Below are 19,450 nucleotides of genomic sequence, written 5' to 3' on the forward strand. Positions count from 1 at the left end.
AACCTGTTTTCACCGCTGAATCAGTTTGACATCCTGGATATATCATCCCAACGCATGTTGTTAACCGTTCTGTCGGCTTTTTTTTCTCTGAAATCGTATATTTACGAGGTCTTAGCGAAGGGTCAATTGGGACTTGCTGTGAAAACAAGTGTTGTGCTATCTCAACTCATTGGCTTGGTTTTTTTTTTGTGATTTAATTGAAAAAAACAGATTCTCGTTGCAGAGAGAAGCACTTTCACCCAGCGCACAGCTTGTGTAAATCAGCTGGCTGATTGAACCAGAGCCCCGGCTGATCACAGGGAACTCCCTCGTCTATTTACCGGCTTGCTGGTTAGTTTGTTGCTCCTTTCATCGCTGCAACGTTGCTCTGTGGCAGCGCGCTTTACCGATCCCAAAATGAGGAAACCAATCCCCAGAGATCGGCGACACCCACACTAATGAAAGGAATGCCGAAAAATGTAATCTCGCCAATTTCAAGGCTCATTAAGTTGTGTAACAGATGGGAGTTTGAAGAAATAATTTGAAGAGGAGCTGTAATGTGTTACTCCCCCCTTCCTTCCTCTTCCCCTCAGTGCTTTTCTCAGTGGAAATTGCTGTGAATCAAAGTATTTTTAGATAAAAACAAACAATTTTTTTCTATTTTATTCTAGAGGCCCTTGTAGTTTTGTGATTTCAGGCTTTTCTGGGGCATGAAGGCATTAGTACTTCTTGGCTTGGTGTCGACCGCATTATGTGAGCCGAGAGTTTTACTGCTGCATTGCAAACCCCCCAAATAAAATGTTAGATAAAAAAAAAAAAAGGAAAGAAGTTTGTGAGTCAGTGTGAGTTGGTTTGATGGCAGCTTTTCTGGGGACAGCTTCTTGGTTGCATGACAGCTGGCCTGCTTTCTTAGACTCATCATTTTACCAAAAGCCCTCCTCAGCCCGAACCGCCGAGAAAACACAAAAGGAAGCAAGTCAACCGAATGAGTGTCTCGCACACCGACAGCCGTGTGCATTGTGTGGAGGTGGCTCGACGACGGGCTGCAGAAAGGGAACAGCGGCGTCGCTGCCACTGCTTTGCAACAATGCAGTTAATATGAAGCGTTTGTGTCATCCTCAACGTCAACCGTTCACCTCAGGAGTCCCCGGCTGCCACAGAGGAGATGGGAAAGTGTGCAGCCGAGTTTCTGCGCCTTGTGGTTGTCGCCGGGCGAGACCGTGCCGAGGTGCAGCGTTGCCGTGTCACAGTCACACAGCTGATGTTTATGACAAGCAGATCAGCTGCTCTTCCTCTCAACCCCGCCGATTCGCTCCACTTGTCCCAGAGGCTCTGCTGAGGAGAAAAAAACCCCCATCTCAGCACTTGACTCACAGATGGTAAAAGATACCAAAACCAGCTTCATTTCAGAGTCATTCCCACACCTACTCTCTGTGTGGGCCCTTGTGGAAAAGGTGCAAGAGCATTTTAGCATAGTTTAATGAGAAAAATCGAACTTCGTTAATGGCGTCATCATTAAATAGCATGACAATTCCTCAGTGCCAGAGGCTGCAGAGATGGATTTTGGAAGAAGGTGCATTTCTGAACTGGGAGTTTAGATGCATTTCAAGCTTAATTCATGCTTCTGTTTGCCCTTCAACTGACTCTCTTTATGTTCCAATTACTGCGGTCGAACTCGTGTCTGTCTTGTCAGAGAAAAGAAACATCCCAGGGAAAAGCCAGTAATTGTGTTTCATGGTAATTACTGACCTGCACTGCAACAGCATGAACAGGCTTTCTCATCGTTTCTACCCAGACATGTGCTGGCTACCCAACAAAGGAAAGAAAATCCAAAACATCTGCAGCAGGGAGTTATTGACCCAGCACTGATTTGGCAGTGTTTCAGCATGCCCTGTAGCCTTTATGACAGTATGGTTTATGTAACTGCCAATGGAGCTCATACAGATGAGTGGTCTGTAGCGCGCGCGCGCACACACACGCACACACACACACACACAAAAATACTCATAGTAAAGAGCACACACAGACACATACACACTCCCACTGCCTGCACGGTGAGGACGAGCAGGCTGATTTCTGAAGAGGCAGCAGGAGAATGAGGTCAGAGGATCAAAAGGGAAACGGTGTTTTACTGCGCAGGTTTTCATCAGAGCAGCATCCACCACGAGCTGAACGACGCCTCAGAGGCAGCAGAGGAACATACCGTCGTGAATGATGCCAACGTGTCGCTGTTGTGGAAACAAGGCGTCTTTGCCGCCACACGACAAGATAACATAAACACAATATATCCCGTCTGTTTAATCTGCACACACCAAAGTGTAGAATCCACTTATGTCGTTGAATGTCAGATTGAAAATCTAGTTTCCGACGCTAAGCTAACTGGCTGCACCGTCATAATCACCAAATACATGAGGGTGATATCAATCTTCTCATCCAAGCGAATAAGCGTATTTCCCAAAATTATGAACTTTTCCTTTACAGTTTTTCTTTATATAAACATCAACTTTTCATCTGGTGGTTAATTACAGGATAACACGAGTATATATATCGTTGAATAAACCGACTAGCATCTGAATCAGAAAGTGTCTTGGTGATGTAATGCATAACAATAAACAGTGCAAAAGTCAAGAGACATAATATAAAATAGAAAAACATAAGAAATATGTAAAGATGCATCTGTATTTAAAGTGGAAGAGCAGCATAAGATCTCCTCCATTAACGAGGAACCACATTGACATTTTCTTTGAGAGTGCAGGCTTGAATTATTCTCGACATCCGTCGATATAGAAATAATCTGAACACTTGAGTTTCATTAATGTCACTTTCACAGTTTGTGTACAGCACACAAACTAAAAAGCGCTTGCCTCCAGCATCCTGTTCTGCAGATAAAGGAATGTGGCTTGGAGTGAGGAAAGTACAGGCTGCTCTGAGCAGAATAAAAGGAGGAGGATGTTTTTAAGGATTCTCTCTGAAAAACCTCCACACTCCCCCCCCCCCCCCCATGAATGTGCCCAATCAGAGATAAAACATATTTACATTTCTCTGATTTGCAATGTGCTTACACTCTTCTGTTATTCTGCTTCACTATGTTTGTGAGTGTGTGTGTGTTCGCCTGTATGTCTGCATGTATGTGTGTGTGTTTATTTTTTTCTCCTTGAAGTATCCTAATTGAAAGCCTGGAGGCACGAAACACTGATGCAGCCACTATGGAGTTTGCCGGTAGTATTCTGCTGTTTGTGTGTATTTCACCTAAAAAGGCACACAAAAGAACACACACACTCATCAAAACACTGTTTGTTGACCTTGTGTACCTCGGAGTCTGTTGATGATTAACGAGAGGCACAATATATGCATCCCCGTCTCTCTTGTCAACATCCTATAATAGCTGTTTTTATTTCTGCTTGATTGGTTTCTCATCTACCGCTTTCTCACAGTGCATTTATATTCACTCGAGTACGTCCTGATGTGTCCACAGGTGTGCGGAGTTGTTCGCCAGTGTTTGTGTTTTTCATGTGCGCCTTCATTTATCAGCAGAGCGAAGATCGCCCCCTTTCCCCCCTGTCGGTAATCTCTCTCGCTGTTATTGCAGCTTACATTTGGCTCGGCCCCAGAGCTGCTCGCCCGTAATGGTTCCTCCTCTCTCCGCTGCCCTCGGGGAGCGTTACAGTTTCTCATCACCACTCGCCATAAACAAAATGACCTCCGGTCACGTCTTGTATTTGAGCCGAGTTATAACCCCGCAGAGCCCGTTCTGAGTGTAACATCGGGATGGTCATGGCCGAGCGGCGCCCACATCGACAGCGTTGGTATCTCACAGGAGAGATTTCTCATAGTGCCGTCAGGTTAAGACCTCTAATTCTAACCAAACTCTCATTTTGTTGGTTATGGTTTTTATTTATTTTTACTATGGATGGAGAGAGCTTTACAACCATCGGTTTCATGAAAACATGTCAAATCATTAGCCATGATGACTGTACGTTTTTTTTAGCGGGTTAACTCTGTTAGCAAATTAATGTCACCACGTATGATTGCTCACTGATATCCATTTGAACAGAGATGCAACTGATTGGCTACAAAAAAGAAGAAGAAACGAACAACATCAGCACCAAATTGTAATTTCCACCTCTATGCACATTACGGTATAAACTACGAAGAAATGTATACTAAATATATTTTTTTGGGGAAAAAAAGAGATGTTCTCCAAACAACGGAAGTATGACCCGGTATTGAACAACAAAGCTAAAATGAGAGGAAGGTGATTTAGGTATGATAGTATCTTTGTTATAGACAGTCGGTCAAACGCATTGTAAGAACAGGAACATGCGTCTATGAGGCTACATTGACACTGCAAGCATTAGAGCACACATCTGATTCTTTTTTTTTCCCCCGTTTGGCTGTTTTTTTTTTTTTATGTGACCAAAATCAATTCAAGTGTGAGTTGTCACGTTCCTGTACTGACCCGCTTGCGATAAAGAACATTAACAAAGACGTCACACACAGGACGCCGTTGTACCGAAGTTAACACGATTGAAGTCGGTGTTTACACTTTCAGTTATAAATCCATGTGCAGTGGAAGCCAGTGAATCCGTGAGCAGACGTCAACAAGAACTAGGATAAAGAGAAAGAGAAAGGCAGCCACATTTCTAATTTATGGTGTTTCGTGGAGCAAAGGCTGCTTCTGTAGTGTGTGTGTGTGTGTGTGTGTGTGTGTGTGTGTGTGTGTGTGTGTGGTGATCTTCATGTGAATGGCTTCACAGAGCAGAACTGTGAAGTCCTGTATCTGATTTAGGACCACATATAAAACTGATCCAAATCCATGAAAAAATAAATAAATAATGATCTTAGTAATATGAACAAAACATTTGATCTCGGCCACTTTCGCCTGCAGAGTGAACACAGCCTATGATATGCCTTTTGAATCTTCTTATAGGCCTGTGGGAATGTTTAAATTATGCAGAAGCCAATATAACCTTCACAGCGGGCCTCTGTGTTTAATACAACATTTATCTTTTTGCAACAGTGCTGCAATTTTTACATCAACATCATGTCTTCAAAAGCAAACACAAGTAACTGAAGCAGATGAGCTTGAGGTCAGTTTGGTTTGAGAGTGCTGATGTGGTGCAGTGTGGACAGACTGGTTTCCCTTCTCTCACCCAGCTGGTGCTGTAGTGGAGCAGCCACAGAGCCTCCAACGCAGGCACCAGTTCATTTCATGGCCATTACAAGAGGCGGATGGAGGGGCTCGGCTCTTCTCTTTGAACTGGGATTAGTAACAGGGAGAAACAAAACTGTGCTCTTATCTGCCTCTGATATTTGTGTGGAGCTGCAGGGGGGGGGGGGGGGGGGTGGAAGAGAGCTCAGCTGTGTGACACCACAAAGCAACGTGATGAGTCCTTTCACTTTCGTTTTCCTGACAGACAAATGAAAAGCGGGAACAGGTATCGTCCTGATTAGCTCGACAGGTAAACACAAACTGTAGTGTAGAATGCCTCTCTTACACACTTCAAGTGTTGTTTCCTTCTCAATTTCATCAAAGACCGATCCTCAAATTAGGAATTTCTTCTGGGTGTGTTTTGCTTGCAAGGATGCTTGAAGACCCCCCCCCACCCCACCACCACCCGTACCCCCTCCCCAGCATCAAAGCACAGCACACGCCGTTTGAAATTCATTGAAAGCATCGGATTAATAATGCAGAAAGAGAAGCTTTAAAAAAAAAAGGCCTTTCTCGACTCCTCGGCCATTAAAGCACAGAAACCCTTCTGACGTGACCAAACGGGAAACCTTTGAGCGAGCGGCGGAACGGCTGCAGAAAGGTCGCGGCGGAAGTAGCTGGAGCTGAGTCTCCCTCGGGAGGCGGCCAGACACGCGCTACCTAAATGAAACCGTTTCCTGTTTACTCCGTGTTGTTACCACTCCCCGGTGCTTTCCCTCCAAATGTGTTCAAGAATGGAATACAAAAGACATCAATCCATATGAAGCGCTTGATTGAAATACAAGCGGTTTTCTCTGATTTTACAAAATGCTGTGCATAAAACAAAACGAAGCTTTAACAAGACAATTTGAATATGAACGGTATAGGAAATATAACACAAGGTCCCCGTTCCAGCTACCTCCTCATAAAGGAATAAGTCAACATTTTAGGAAGTATAACTATTTGCAAAAGCGAACAAGCACGTTCTGTTCTTTAAGGCATGTCAGGGTTTTGGTTACTAGGCTCTAGAAACGTAGAGAAAGCTTTTAAGTCGTAACTCTCTGTCTCTCCCCCTATTTTCTTTCTTCTTCCCTCGGTCAGAGAGTTGATTCTGGTCGTTTATCTTCCCAGTGCCAATGTTGTATAAGTACGTGTTGACTGCAGAGGGAGGTATTGATCCCGCTCTCCTCTCTTCATCCTCAGTTCCTTCTTCACTAGAGAAGAAATAAATAAATCCCATCACCACAGTCTCCCACCCAGGCTGTGCAGACAAAAACACGAGCTGACAACCTGCCTCCCAGCTGGCAATAAACGCTGCTCGTTGAGCGACGCTGTAATTCCTGCTATGAATTTTCATTTTGCACATGGTTGATATGGGGGACTCTCAAGCCTTCAACCTCCTCTAACATCGTGTGGTTTCAGACAGAAATCATAAACATGACAAAAATGTTATTAACGAACTTAAACTCACCATCAGGTTTGGACGGTTTCTGGGGGTTTTCACAGGGGAGCATTTCCTTCATGGTGTCCTACTCTGAATGTTTTTTTATGAGTTCTGTTTGTGGCAGTGACAGAGTGTTGGAGTCTGGAGTTTTTTTGCACTTCTTTCTCTCCACTGAATCCCAACTGCTCTTTGGTTGTGGCTGTGAAGATTAATGGGGCACCAGGGCGCTGCCGAACAGCAGCCGAGGGACATCGATTATAACGAGGAGGGCCTAATGCTGAATTAATTAGCAATGGGCTGATGTGGAGGAGCAGCAAACAAACAAGAGGATCATTTAATGCCATCGCATCAGCACTGAGGTTAACGGTCTGCGACACATACTGTATTTTCTGAATAGTTATTTTACTTGTTTACCACGAGTTTTCCAGGAAACCCGTCTACACAGACGCGAGAGTGGTATCTATCTTTCAACTTTTAGCAAAAGAGTAATTCCCAAAATCTGAATACAAAATCAATCGATACAAAACGTAATCATTCTCAAAACTAGTTTTGAATTATTGGACACTGGTAATTGTGAGAAAGCCTTTTAAGAGTTCACCTTCATTGAATTACAGATAGTTTTCTATTGAATATGATATCGAGCACATGATGAACATTGAACATCTAAACTAACAAAATGCTGCATCTTTTCAGCAGAACCCGTCTCCCCAGTGCCACCTTTAAAACAGTGTGTGATTAATAAGACACTAATGATGATGATACCTCTCCTCCTAGCTTCCCTTCCTCAATCCACACTTCCTCTGGCTCCTCCATCATTCCCTGTGATATCTCTTCTCCCTCTTTCTCTGCTGCACGTTAAAAGCCGGACTCTCTGGTTCTAAGAATAGCTTTCCCTAACCTGCTCATTGTGATGGAGTGTCACTCCTGTTCTCCTCACTAACACGATGTCTGCTTTACTCCTTTTCACACCTCTAATGCCGCCGGCTCCTGCCTCAACCCTGCAGACCTCTGTGTAGAAGGATTTGATTTCAAACATGCCATATAGCCTTTGTTTTATGATTTTTTCATTTCTCTCTAAATAGCATTCATGTAAGGAGAGTCAGACGGTGGACATGTCATCATGAGGTGAAACTCTTTCAGCTCCGTTGCGTTGAATCTATTTTTAAGTGAACATTGACAAACTCACACGTCAGACGACATGGAGGCAGACGTACGTTAACGCGGCCACTCTGAGTTATTTCTCCAGAGATCGGGGCCTATTTGCGGTTTAATATGAGGAAAGCAGGCGTTTGGAATACAGAACACGGCGCCGGAAACAAATGGCTGCGGGGTAACGAGAGTCGACATTTAGATAAATGCTGCCGCATTAGTATGCAAGAGTGCAATGATTGTGTTGTATCGGCCGAGTGTGGCCACGTGCCCGTTGTGCAATCAGCACATCTGGAAAGCCATTTGTTGAGCAGGAGAGTGCACAGTAACACCTGGGGAGGCTTCAGACTGTATAGAGGTGTTTGGTTCTACTGTATAGGTGCTTTTCTCATTTGCATCAGTCTGTCCTTTTTTTTTTGTACACTACCTTGTGGTGTGAAGTGAATTTAAATAAGAGTGAATGTGATTATTACCATATGGACGAGAAGAACCAACACTAATCTGAATTCTCTAACTCTTAAATTAAGCTGTTTTTGAATGAAACCCTTCATATAAGCAGAATGTGGGGATATTATATGAATGTGTAATACATATTTTAGTAATATATATTGATGCGAGTGGGTACATTGTTTCGGGGTGTAAATTATTTAAGATGGAGTTCACACTCCATTTATTCTGTGACTTTTATTTTATTTTGAAAAATACGAATTTGAAGCCTTTATTCAATGGTTTAACGAGACATTATACTGTAAATATATAGACTATTTTCTATGAAAATACACATGATGCATTTGATTCCACTTTCTTCAGATCGGCACAATAAGCAGAATAAAACATACAGAGGGAACTAGGTAATTTCCTTTGTTCTATGTCGATATCTTTCTGACCTCTGTAGTGTCACAGTGCCAAAAGTGTAGTAAACCGCAACACCTCTGGCATGGTCATTGTTACTGTCACGGGGCCCTCAGCCTGCAGGGCCTCCTCTGTCCAGCTCATGAGGTCATAACAAGGGGACCCCACTGGCTGAAAGACTCCAGAGTGGAGGCTTTAGAGAGCGTGCGAGCAGATTAGGTGGCAGCTTAGCCCCCAGTAGATGTCAGAACAATCGTGAGGACGAGGCTTAATTAGTAAAGGGCGAAGACCAGTGGCGCGTATTCAACTCGTTTGGATATGATGACAGGATTGTGGGAGATCTTCTATTGTTTTGCTGAAGTCTGGTGGAAGTGCTGTGAAAAAGAAAATGTCCATCTCATTCATGTTTCTCTGTTTTTGCGTTGCAGAGACAAGGATCTGGAGCAGCTGCTGACAACAACAAGACATCTGGAGAACAAGGTAATAAAAAAGTTACACAATTTTATGACGTTTACTTTCAAAACATCCCCTTATATTTGCATCAGCAGCGACTTACTGCGAGTGCACAGAAAAAAAAGAGAGACAGAGAATGACTGACGCACGGACAGGATGTGAGCGAGGGAGGGAAAGTGGGCCACAGTTTACAGTACATGTGGGCTCACGTACGCAAGACGAGCTTTAAAAAGGCAATGTCACATGATTGACAGTACCGGGGTCTGAAGGACAGCTTCCATCCGCGCTTCCATCCGCGCACGCACACACACACACACACACACACACACACACACACACACACACACACACACACACACACACACACACACACACACACACACACACACACACACACACACACACACACACACACACACACACACACACACACACACACACACACACACACACACACACACACACACACACACACACACACACACACACACACCTCAGGGCTTTCCGTCAGATCTCATCATGATCCGACGAGAGTTCAGGGGGAGAACATTACATAACATAACATGAATTAGTTTGTTCGTCATATTTTTAAAAAAAAATCTGTTTACAGAGTTTTTGACAGTTTGGTCATATACAATGCCCTCCAGTCATGACAGTGTGAGCTCTAGAACGGTGCCATTTGTTCTAAACTTGCACATGGTTGTTCATCAGTAATGACTCATGTTCGAAACTAAAATATAGAATTTTTTTTCCGCACGTGTCGTGCCTTTTACAAAACCAACTTTGCTAATAGTTTGGTGTTTCGCCGAGGTTAGATACTGCACCACTTTACATTTTTCTTATAAATCTATTGACAGCTTTAACGTCCTGACTCAGCGGGGTTAGAATAATACAGACACCAGGAGACAAGTGTGAGATGACCATCAGCGTCCGTAAATCCAACTCTCTGGTTGCCCCCCCCCCCGAGCAGAGATAGACTGCCTGCAGCCGTTCTGTCCGGGGGGAAATAAAGATCAGCTCCGAGCACCGAGCGCATAACAAATCATGTTTATTGTTGAGCCTTCTGTCATTAAACCTTCATAGCCAAGCAAATAAAGGCTTCGACGCGAAAACTAATATCTCCCCCGCTTTCGCTTCCCCTAAATCATGCCCGTGATTTGGAGCGTCGCGCTGACTCAGCACCACTTCAGTTTGAGGAGGAGCTATTTTGATTTTTATAAAATAGTGTGCTCTGTGATTTATTCAACAAATGAATACATGATGTGTTTTATCAGTCAGTGGAGTAAAGTGTTAGCGTGAAAGTGAGTCCTCTGCAAACGTGTCCGATTGTCTAAAGATCAGAAATCTTAAACTGATTGTTTTGTAATTATTATTGCAATGACTTGAACCGTGCGGGTCAGTTTGGTATTTAGAGATTCAAAGTATTGTACAGCTCATGATGACTATATCACAACGGTCAAATAAAGTTACAAGTATGCAACCTTGAACAGGTGAGTGAACAACCTCCATACATGCCATCCTGACTTATTGAATTCCCCTTTCAGCCATCGGGGGATCGGTGTGAAACTTCACAGATTCTCAGTCTGAAGAGGCCCAAATGGGTCACTTTGGCACTCCTGTCGCCAAAAAATGTGATATAGAAGAGAATAAAGTTATAGCTTTACGAAAGAATTAAAGAAATCTCTAAAAATCTTCTTGTCCATCTTGAAGAGTAAGAATTGCTGGCTGAGTTGAAACACCGAGCTGCAGAGACTAATTTTTCACTGCCTTTAGGATTCAGGTCCACGTCTCTATTCACTTAATAAAACCAGAGAAGGAAAGTACAGCGCCTGCAGTAGATGTAGACACACACACACACACACACACACACACACACACACACACACACACACACCTTTCCTTTGTTGTCTGACCTTGACAATTAATTTGATGCCTGGAAAAACTGCTTTCCCAGCGTGTCTGAAGTGTGCCTCTCTCAATGTAGAGAGAGAGAGATTGGGGGAGAGCTCTCAGAGTGGGCGAGGAGGGAGTAACGCTGCTATTGACTCTCGCCCACTCGGCATACACCCAGCACACACTAGTCTTTAGAGACAACCTCTCGCAGGCTCAAGGACAGCCACAGAGGGACGTATTCATGTTCACTGGAACACATTTCTGACTGGGTAGGTCCAGGAACGTGCAGCCGTGGTGCACCTCAGCAATGCAGCAGAGGCTGTTTACCTGATAACAGCGCTAAGAGATAAGCCGGAGGAGGGAAGTGTTTATTGCAAAGATAACGGCTCGAGATTGAATGTTTATCAAGTGGACACAATGGAAGCGACCTTTTTATTTCCCCCCCCCCCCCCCGCTTCGCTGCATCGTGCTGTTTACTTCCAGACACAAAATCTGAATCAGAAGACGTTCATGTTGCTGCTCATAGTGTTCATTTTTCATTTTAGTATTCAGAACCTTTACCTTAGTAAAAGCAATACTGCAGCGTACAAATACACAAGTATGCTGATTAAAGAAAATACAGAAGGAGACGAATATAAAAGCAAAATATACGAAAAAGACCAAAAATAAAAATGCTCATTATGCAGAATAGCTTCTTTGACTGTGTTACATTATTCTATGAATTCAATTATTGAATTGCCTTTATTTGAATCTGGTCTGGTCCTTTGTCAAGATTGAAAGGAGTAATAAAGTTTTCTGAGTTACCTCCTTGTTGTTGTTGTTGTTGTTGTTGTACACTATTGTGTATAGTTTGAATATGTCCGCTCCACACAACATTATTGGTTGATGCCTCTATTAGCAGTGTGAGGGTTCAGAAAAATCAACCTTGCTCCAAAAAAAAGAAAATTTCGCTTTTTTTTGCAGTGTTATATTCGCGTCCTGTATGAAAGTACTCATGACCAAAAAAAAGAAGGTTTGGACAAATATAATGACGTGCAAATTAATCAAGAAGACGTCGAACATGTGACCTATCAACTGCAGGTAATTCTACCTCACGTCAATGTTTCTTTTAAGTGCTGCAGAGGTGAATCTTTTTTGTGGGCCAACCCCAGAGGTTACCATTGCACTGGTTCCCTCGACAATAAGCCAAAGGGATTTTTCCATTTGATTACTGCAGAAAATGAGCTCTGAGGTAAAACAAACCTTTGTGACACTTACATGTTTTGTTCAGCAAGATCATTTTCATAAACGAACACCACTTTTATGATGATTTTGAAGAGTAAATCCAATCGGCAGGAGTAAAAAAGCTAAAGTTATGCTGTAAACCAACTACACCACAGTTACATGAGTGTGAGGCTGTGAGTGGTGTTTACTGATTTATTTTACATCATAGAACATAATGTTAAAATCTGTGTTAACCACAGACCTTATATTTAGGTATCCAACCTAAACATAAAAAAACATTGACTTCAAGACGAGGGAACTGAAAGTGCTAAAATGCTAAATCATTTCTGGGTTTTAGGACTTATTCCTGCACCACTCTATTAGCGTCTGGCCCTTGTTTGTTTGTGCTGTGAGAAAAATACCTTACATGCTACCTGAGTTTGTGTACTTTCTTACTATCCAACACTGATTCAAACTCCCTTACCGGCTCGGTCCTTTGCTCCTAAAAAACTGTTTTCTGTGACATTGGTTGGACGCAGTTGGAGTCCAGATGTCTGTTTATTCGGGCCGTATGCTCCATATGTCCGCTGACCTTATGAGTCCGAGCACAACACAGACTGTCCCCGTCACAGTAAACAGCTGGGGCAGCAGGCTTCCTCCAGCTTTACGTTACACTCTACTAAATAATCATCAGCTCCATTCCTTTATGTAAATGTTAAGGCTTGCGGGGAATTGTTCAGGAACAATGTGGAAACGGCAACACCACCATCAGCCCCCCCCCCCCCCCCCCCCCTTGTTTCAAACAGCCACAGGAGGCATTTCAAATGGGCTCACCTCAGAGATCAAAGTCGTCCTTTTATAATTAGCTTGCGACGAAGATGACCCAATTTCTACACGCGTTTTAATTAGCTTTACTGTACTCAATTATAGCCATATTGAATTTGTCTTATTGTGTCAGAAATTGTTCGTGAACGCACACTGTATCGCTGTTTCAGGTGTATTCAGTGCTAGAAAGAGCCGAACACATTTCCTCTGTAGTTCTTTGAACATCCCACGTTTTTTTAAATGTGCGACCACATCCAAGTAGGTCACACAGAAGCTTCCTCGCCGAAGCAAAATAAAAGTTGACAAGTAGTGAAAAACCAGAGCACACGGTGCTAATCAATACGCAACCGGTCCTTCGTGTGTACTTGTGTATTGATCGCTGTGGTTTCTCTCACGCTTTGCTGCCCCTCGGGTGTTTCAAGGCCTGAGGGGTCGCTGATATTCTCCTTTTACTTTCACACACTGACAGGCACAGTATGCACACACACACACACACACACACACACTCAAATGCTCTTCAGTTCTTTTGAAAAAATGCGTGATGTCTCTGTATCCAGAACATCCGGCCTTGACTGGTGGATGTCTTATTCTTACATGTTATGGATACCAAATTGCAAACAAATAAAATCAGGGAATCAAACCTTCTCAAGGGGTTTCTAAAACCTCCCTGGGATGGTGCAATTTAAAACACAGTTGTAGCAGAAAAGAAGGTAAAAGTAAATTTAAATCATCTCCATTTTATTGAAAAGCAATTGGGGCTGCAACTAATAACGCATTATCATTATTATATCATAATAACAGTTTCCATAATGATCAAAGCTTCTTTTTTTTAAGATTGAATGATTGTTGTTTCGTAAATTAAATGTCAAAAATGACAAATTCCCATCATCAGAAATCAAATTAATGTTTCAAAATTGCTTCTTTGTAGGATAAACACGAAGTTAATCAAGTTATTTATTTAGCTTTGAGTCGCTGTAACCAACAAATGTTGAGCTTTTCACTTCATAAATAACTGAAGAGATTCCTTGATAATCAAGATGGTCATCTCCAAATGTTATGTTAATTGATGGCTTACTTCTGCAAACTGCTCATATAATTGCTTTCTGGGAAAAAGACCAAGAGCGTAGAATACAGAATATTCCCTTGATTTACTTTTTCCTTCTTTAATGGAGCTAAACATGGAGCTGCTGTTGGCTCTCTGAAGGAACATTTTCATTTGCACCTTGGGACGGCTCATTTTAGTGACAAATACCTGCAGCTCTGCCGTATTTTAAGCCCAAAAAGATGTCCACGCATAGCGTGTAAAACCGTTTAAGTCTCACTTCACTTTCCACAATCTGTCTTTCTTGTCTCAAGGTCTAAAAGTCCTCCTTTAATGCCTCTCGTTCTCCGCTTCCACAGAATCCCTCTCATGGCTCAACTGGTTTTAAGCAGTGAAATCGATAAGACGTCTCAGCTTCTCACCGGGCTTCAGAGCAGCTTTTAAAAAGACATTTTGAAAGACGGCCAACCGAGGGTGGTCTTATCGTGTCACTTTTGAACCCGCTTCCATCTGAACTATAGATAAAGTTGGCAACATGCAGGAAAGTCATGACTGAGAGAAACAAAGTAAATCCATTGAGCCTGAAACCTAGAAGCATGTAGGCTTCTATTGCAGCAGTTACCAAACACATAAATAAATACATTTCTCTCCTCCTCACTGAAAGCACAGTCAAGATGATCCAGACGGGCACTCTGACAGCAGATATAACCCCCCCATTAGGTGAAGACAGGGACACACAAAGGGCTGCCAGAGGTAATAGGTTTGTAATCCGTTGTGTGTGTGTGTGTGTGTGTGTGTGTCGATGAATCCTCAAACTGAGGAGAATGATCCGTCATTGTCACATTCAGCCACTGCCTCCTGTCTTGGAAAAAAGAAAAATTATGAAAATCTATCGTCAGGCCTGAGGAAAGCCTTCCATCAAGAGGACGACATGATTCTTTTAGATGAATGATTCCTCTGAATTATTAAACTGGACTTGATTAGTAGAGGAGATGCTGCTTTTAAAGTGGCCACCCTACAAAAGACTGTCGAAAACTATACGGATGGTAAAGTAATAAGTATCTTCACTGACTTGTGTTTGCGCTGCATTGTGAGAGTGAAAGAAGAAAATAATGTCAGAAAACTAAAGATATTTTGAAAAGAAGCCAAATAAAGTTGTGAAAATAAACACTTTTTTTCTATTCGTGCTGATGAAACTAAATGTTGCCCTCCAGACACGGTGGCATTAGTTCAGGCAGAGCACTGGAGTCACGCTTGCATTAGCTGGTTTCACAATCACTTGCTCCTCCACAGCTGTGTGGCTCATTATAACTGTGATAATACGCTGAGGCCAATAGTGACGCTGCCACCTCAAACCCATTTTTTGGTTATTGTTGATTCAAGTAAGATGTATTGTTAAATATTGTTGCTGCTTAGATTCTTTGAGAGCTCTCTCAAAAGGATCGGACCCTTTTTCTTCAGAATCTAAAGGCTGGGATGTTCTCAAACCAAACTAGTTTTTACGGTGTGACGTTCGACCAAGGAAAAAACGTTTTAGCGATTTGACAAGCAGTTTGGTTGAAGCATACTGACCTCTTAACTGTAACACCATTCGCTATAAATGGTCAGAAATGTCTCCGACTAGAAAAACCAAAAACTTGACTTTGACCCCTTTTACATGTTGCATAGAAATGCGTCTCGTATCCAGATCGTCTCTGTAATAATTGAAATTGACGTCTAGTATTAATACGTCTCTCCAGCGTCCACATTGAGTCCAGCTCAAACAACCAAATATCACTTCCTCCTCTCATTTGCGCAGGACAAAAAAAAGAAAGAAAGAAAAGATGGCTGCCATCCGTGAATCACTATTGGCTAAAGCCAACGGCTGTTACCTCGCTGGTTTGAAACACGATTTTGTATCGACGCCTACGCAGTTGTTTTATGTGGATAGAAAATGCAATTGAGGTTACATTTATGTCCAATGTGGTCACCGTGCATCCCTGACCACCTCCGTTAGCGGTGGAGTCGGTGGGATCAATGCGTTTTGGATGCATTTACATTCATGTGGTCAAGCACAAGGCGTAAAGGTGGTATTTGTTCATTACTTTGTCAAGCTGCACATCCGCCCTCACAATTACAATATTCCTTCCAGCACCGGATCACCTCCTGCGTGTGCCTACACTCTGACAATGTCATCTTTTTATTAATAAAAGGAGCTTGTATTACAAAGATTGTGAGCATGTCTGCTGTTGACGCGGCGGACAGTACAGCTCAATAGCTAATGCTGCTGGGACGAAAGCAGCGGGCATTAGAGCGTCGGAAAACTCAATATCAATTAATGAGGGATTCAAAGCTGGGCTTGACACAGCAGTTAGCGTTTCCTCCTTGAACAGCAAGACAGAAGTACTCCAGCTCAGCCCCAAGGGAACCCAAGGATTAGCTGCACAGTCGATACATGAGTCGCCTCTCTGCTTTTCCTCTGCTTTCGGTCCTCCTCTCTCTCTCTCTCGCTGTCTGTCATGTGTGTTTATGTACAGCAGCCTCTGCTGATCAAACCCAAGCGGGTCAATCCTTTGCAGGGGTGTTGCGAGGAATTAAATGGCTCCCCTGCTGTACTCTGTCGTGAAACAATTAGTTACTCTGAGAAATAAAAAGGTTGAAACCGCTATCTGGTGATTAGGTTTCATCTCAGCGTGAGAGTCAGTGCAGACTGATGACAAGAATCTTACATCAGCTTCAGTATATATTAACGTAAGTCTGACGTAATCATCTGGTTTGTTACTTGCGGTGACATAAGCTGTCGCAGACATACGTTCCAGCCACAGGGAAACCTGCTCGGTTAAATGTTAGCTTGTTGTGGCCTTTCAATGTCCTGAATATCTCTGCTTCTTTACAGCCGACAGCTCTGTAGCTCCTTTCAGCAGCACGCTCCTGTGCTACAGCAAACACTTCTTTTTTTTGTCGATACAAGATTGATATCAGGAACACCACAACCGATTGGTATTTTGTCAAGTCACAACATAATCACAGCATGTCCAAGTAGAGAGATTAAACCTAAATGTCCTAATAGGTCTTCTCGGTCGGTGTTGGCTGAGCTCCAGAGGGGATTAAGAACCGGAGATCAATTCATGCTCTGGCCTTTGACAAGTGATCTGCTCCCCCATGGGAACTCTGCTCCACCACTGTAATGAGGGACGGGGTTTAGGAGTGCTCGTTACGGTTACGTGTCACTACATCATGTTACTGTTTGAAGAGACGGTGGTTTATTGTGACGGTATTAATGTCGGGAATCATGATTAATTCATTTTCTGAGAGTACCAGCAGTGTTAGGAAATGTTACAAACCTTATATGGAACAATATTGTACTACAAAACTGCCGTGCAGTTTTCTAATTATAATAAGCTAACCGTAGCTGCACAAATTAGTGTAAAATGCCATTTCTGGTTAACTTTGTAATGTTCTCAGCTGACTGTGTATATCTATGCAACATATAGCTACATACATGATGTCATGCTAAAGGACATCATGTTTCCAGCTGATGATCCGCGTGGAAGACTTGTTTTGCTCCAACATAACCCTGTTTGGTTACCTGTACACTTACATTCGGCCTCACTTTCAACGTGACAAGACAAAAAGGTGTTGTGATCAGGACTAACACAAGTGTTTGGAAAATGTAAAAAATATATATGTTAGATTTGCACATATAAAACTAAAATCATAACAACACACTTACTGGATAATTTATACAGAAGTCTGCATGTGAATTATTTAAATAGGATCTCTTTGTCCTCACTCCAAAATAGACATTCTGTTTAAGCCCAGTAGTTCTGCACAGTTGCAGATAAAGGGGCGAACAAAATCATTATAAAATGTCACATTTGAAAAACTGACGACAGCATAGATGGTCTGTCAAAAAGATTTGAGACAGAAAAATTGCAAAAGGGAGGGGGGACTTGACCATGTGACCAGTCTGTGTACACCACGGTGAGTGACGCCCATCTTTTCCTTTTCCCTCCAGATGCGTCCAAGACGGACGTCCCAGAGGACTTTGACATCGACATGGAAAACCCGGAGACCGAGAAGGCGGCTGTCGCCATTCAGTCCCAGTTTAGGAAGTTCCAGAAGAAGAAGCGCGTTGAGAAGTCCTAGTGAGCGCCACACGGTGCTCTGCCACTGTGTGTACGGACGGCAGGCGGACGAGGCGGCGCAGTGACGATGGTGTGACATTTGCATGTAAACAAATTCATACCTGTTGGAACTCCAGGGGTTGTGATGGGGTTTTGGGGGAGGGGGGAGAGAATGCAATAGCCTGTTCATCATATAACATGTCTGTGAATTTTCATTATCCTATTATTATAATTACTATAATTTATGATTTGACTGCAGTATCAATAAATGAGTAACAGAAACAGTTAGAAAAGAAGATTTGGTTTCTGTCCTGTCCCGTGTATCATGAAGTCTAGCTGGTGTTTGTGTTAGAATATGTTTTTGTACTTATCCCGGCCTCAATAGTTATACTTGCAACGTCTCTCTCTGTAAGGCTTTAGGACTACGTTTCCCAAAAACACCCGTTTACATGTGTGTAGATGGAGCAAATGCTGACGTTGGATTGAAGGTTGTTTTTAGGAAACTTGGCCTACAGCTTTCCTTTCTGAACAGAATATCTCACCCAGAGGCATTTTTCTTACTCGCATGGTACTATCAAGGTGTGTATCAATGTACATTGAATAAATAAAAAAATGTGTGGAACTGGTGTAGACTATGTAAATTCAAAACATTTGACAAAAGCCTCGAGCTACACGTCGAAAGTGGCTGCTGCAGTATGTCTGATATATTGCATTGACATACGCTCTGCAGGGATAGCTGTGGGACTTGCATTCTGATGACAAACTATGAATAGCAACCTCTTCAGAATGAGCCGGGCTGAATCTATTCCCTTCTCAGCTTGATGACCTTCTCCATGTAGAGCCAGGCTAACTGATTGACTGATTCCCACTGAGCTGAGAACAGCTCAGTGGGAATCGGATCCCACCAGCAGCACCTGCATAAATCCAGTAGATTCTAGTTCAGGATTATAGGTTTATATTTAGTTATTGGGGTACATAACTTATTTGATCTGCTTTGTGTTTTTGATAGAAGACGGGTTAAAAAAGAAAACTATTTGAGGGAGCGTTGCCATTTGATTCTGTCGTAGTTGTCCAGCTTCTGCTCCAGACTTTTTTGGACTTTTCCTTCTGCTCTCTGTAATTAACTGGACGGCCGTGATTTTGGCTCCGAGGCAGCTGTCACAAACAAGCCGGACTCCTTTCAAAGTTCATCACAGAACGGCAGACAGCTTCCATCATTATACAGCACACTGCTCCGGCACATTATGTGGTCTCCCTCATTAGCCTGCATGAGGACAAATGAGAAAGCACACAAACAACGGACCAGAAATACT

At 42.8% G+C, this 19,450-nt stretch overlaps 1 protein-coding gene across 1 annotated transcript; it reads left to right on the top strand.

The window, feature by feature from the left end:
• The first annotated feature begins 7,812 nt into the window (after positions 1-7,812).
• Positions 7,813-18,159, top strand: pcp4b (Purkinje cell protein 4b). The gene is made up of 3 exons (XM_076100549.1): positions 7,813-7,824; positions 9,044-9,095; positions 18,029-18,159. The coding sequence occupies exons 1-3, from the start codon at positions 7,813-7,815 to the stop codon at positions 18,157-18,159; spliced, it is 195 nt and encodes a 64-aa protein (XP_075956664.1).
• Positions 18,160-19,450: the final 1,291 nt, after the last annotated feature.

Source organism: Anarhichas minor, unplaced genomic scaffold (assembly GCF_050575085.1).
Source record: "Anarhichas minor isolate MPS153535 unplaced genomic scaffold, ASM5057508v1 ptg000026l, whole genome shotgun sequence".
NCBI lineage: Eukaryota > Metazoa > Chordata > Actinopteri > Perciformes > Anarhichadidae > Anarhichas > Anarhichas minor.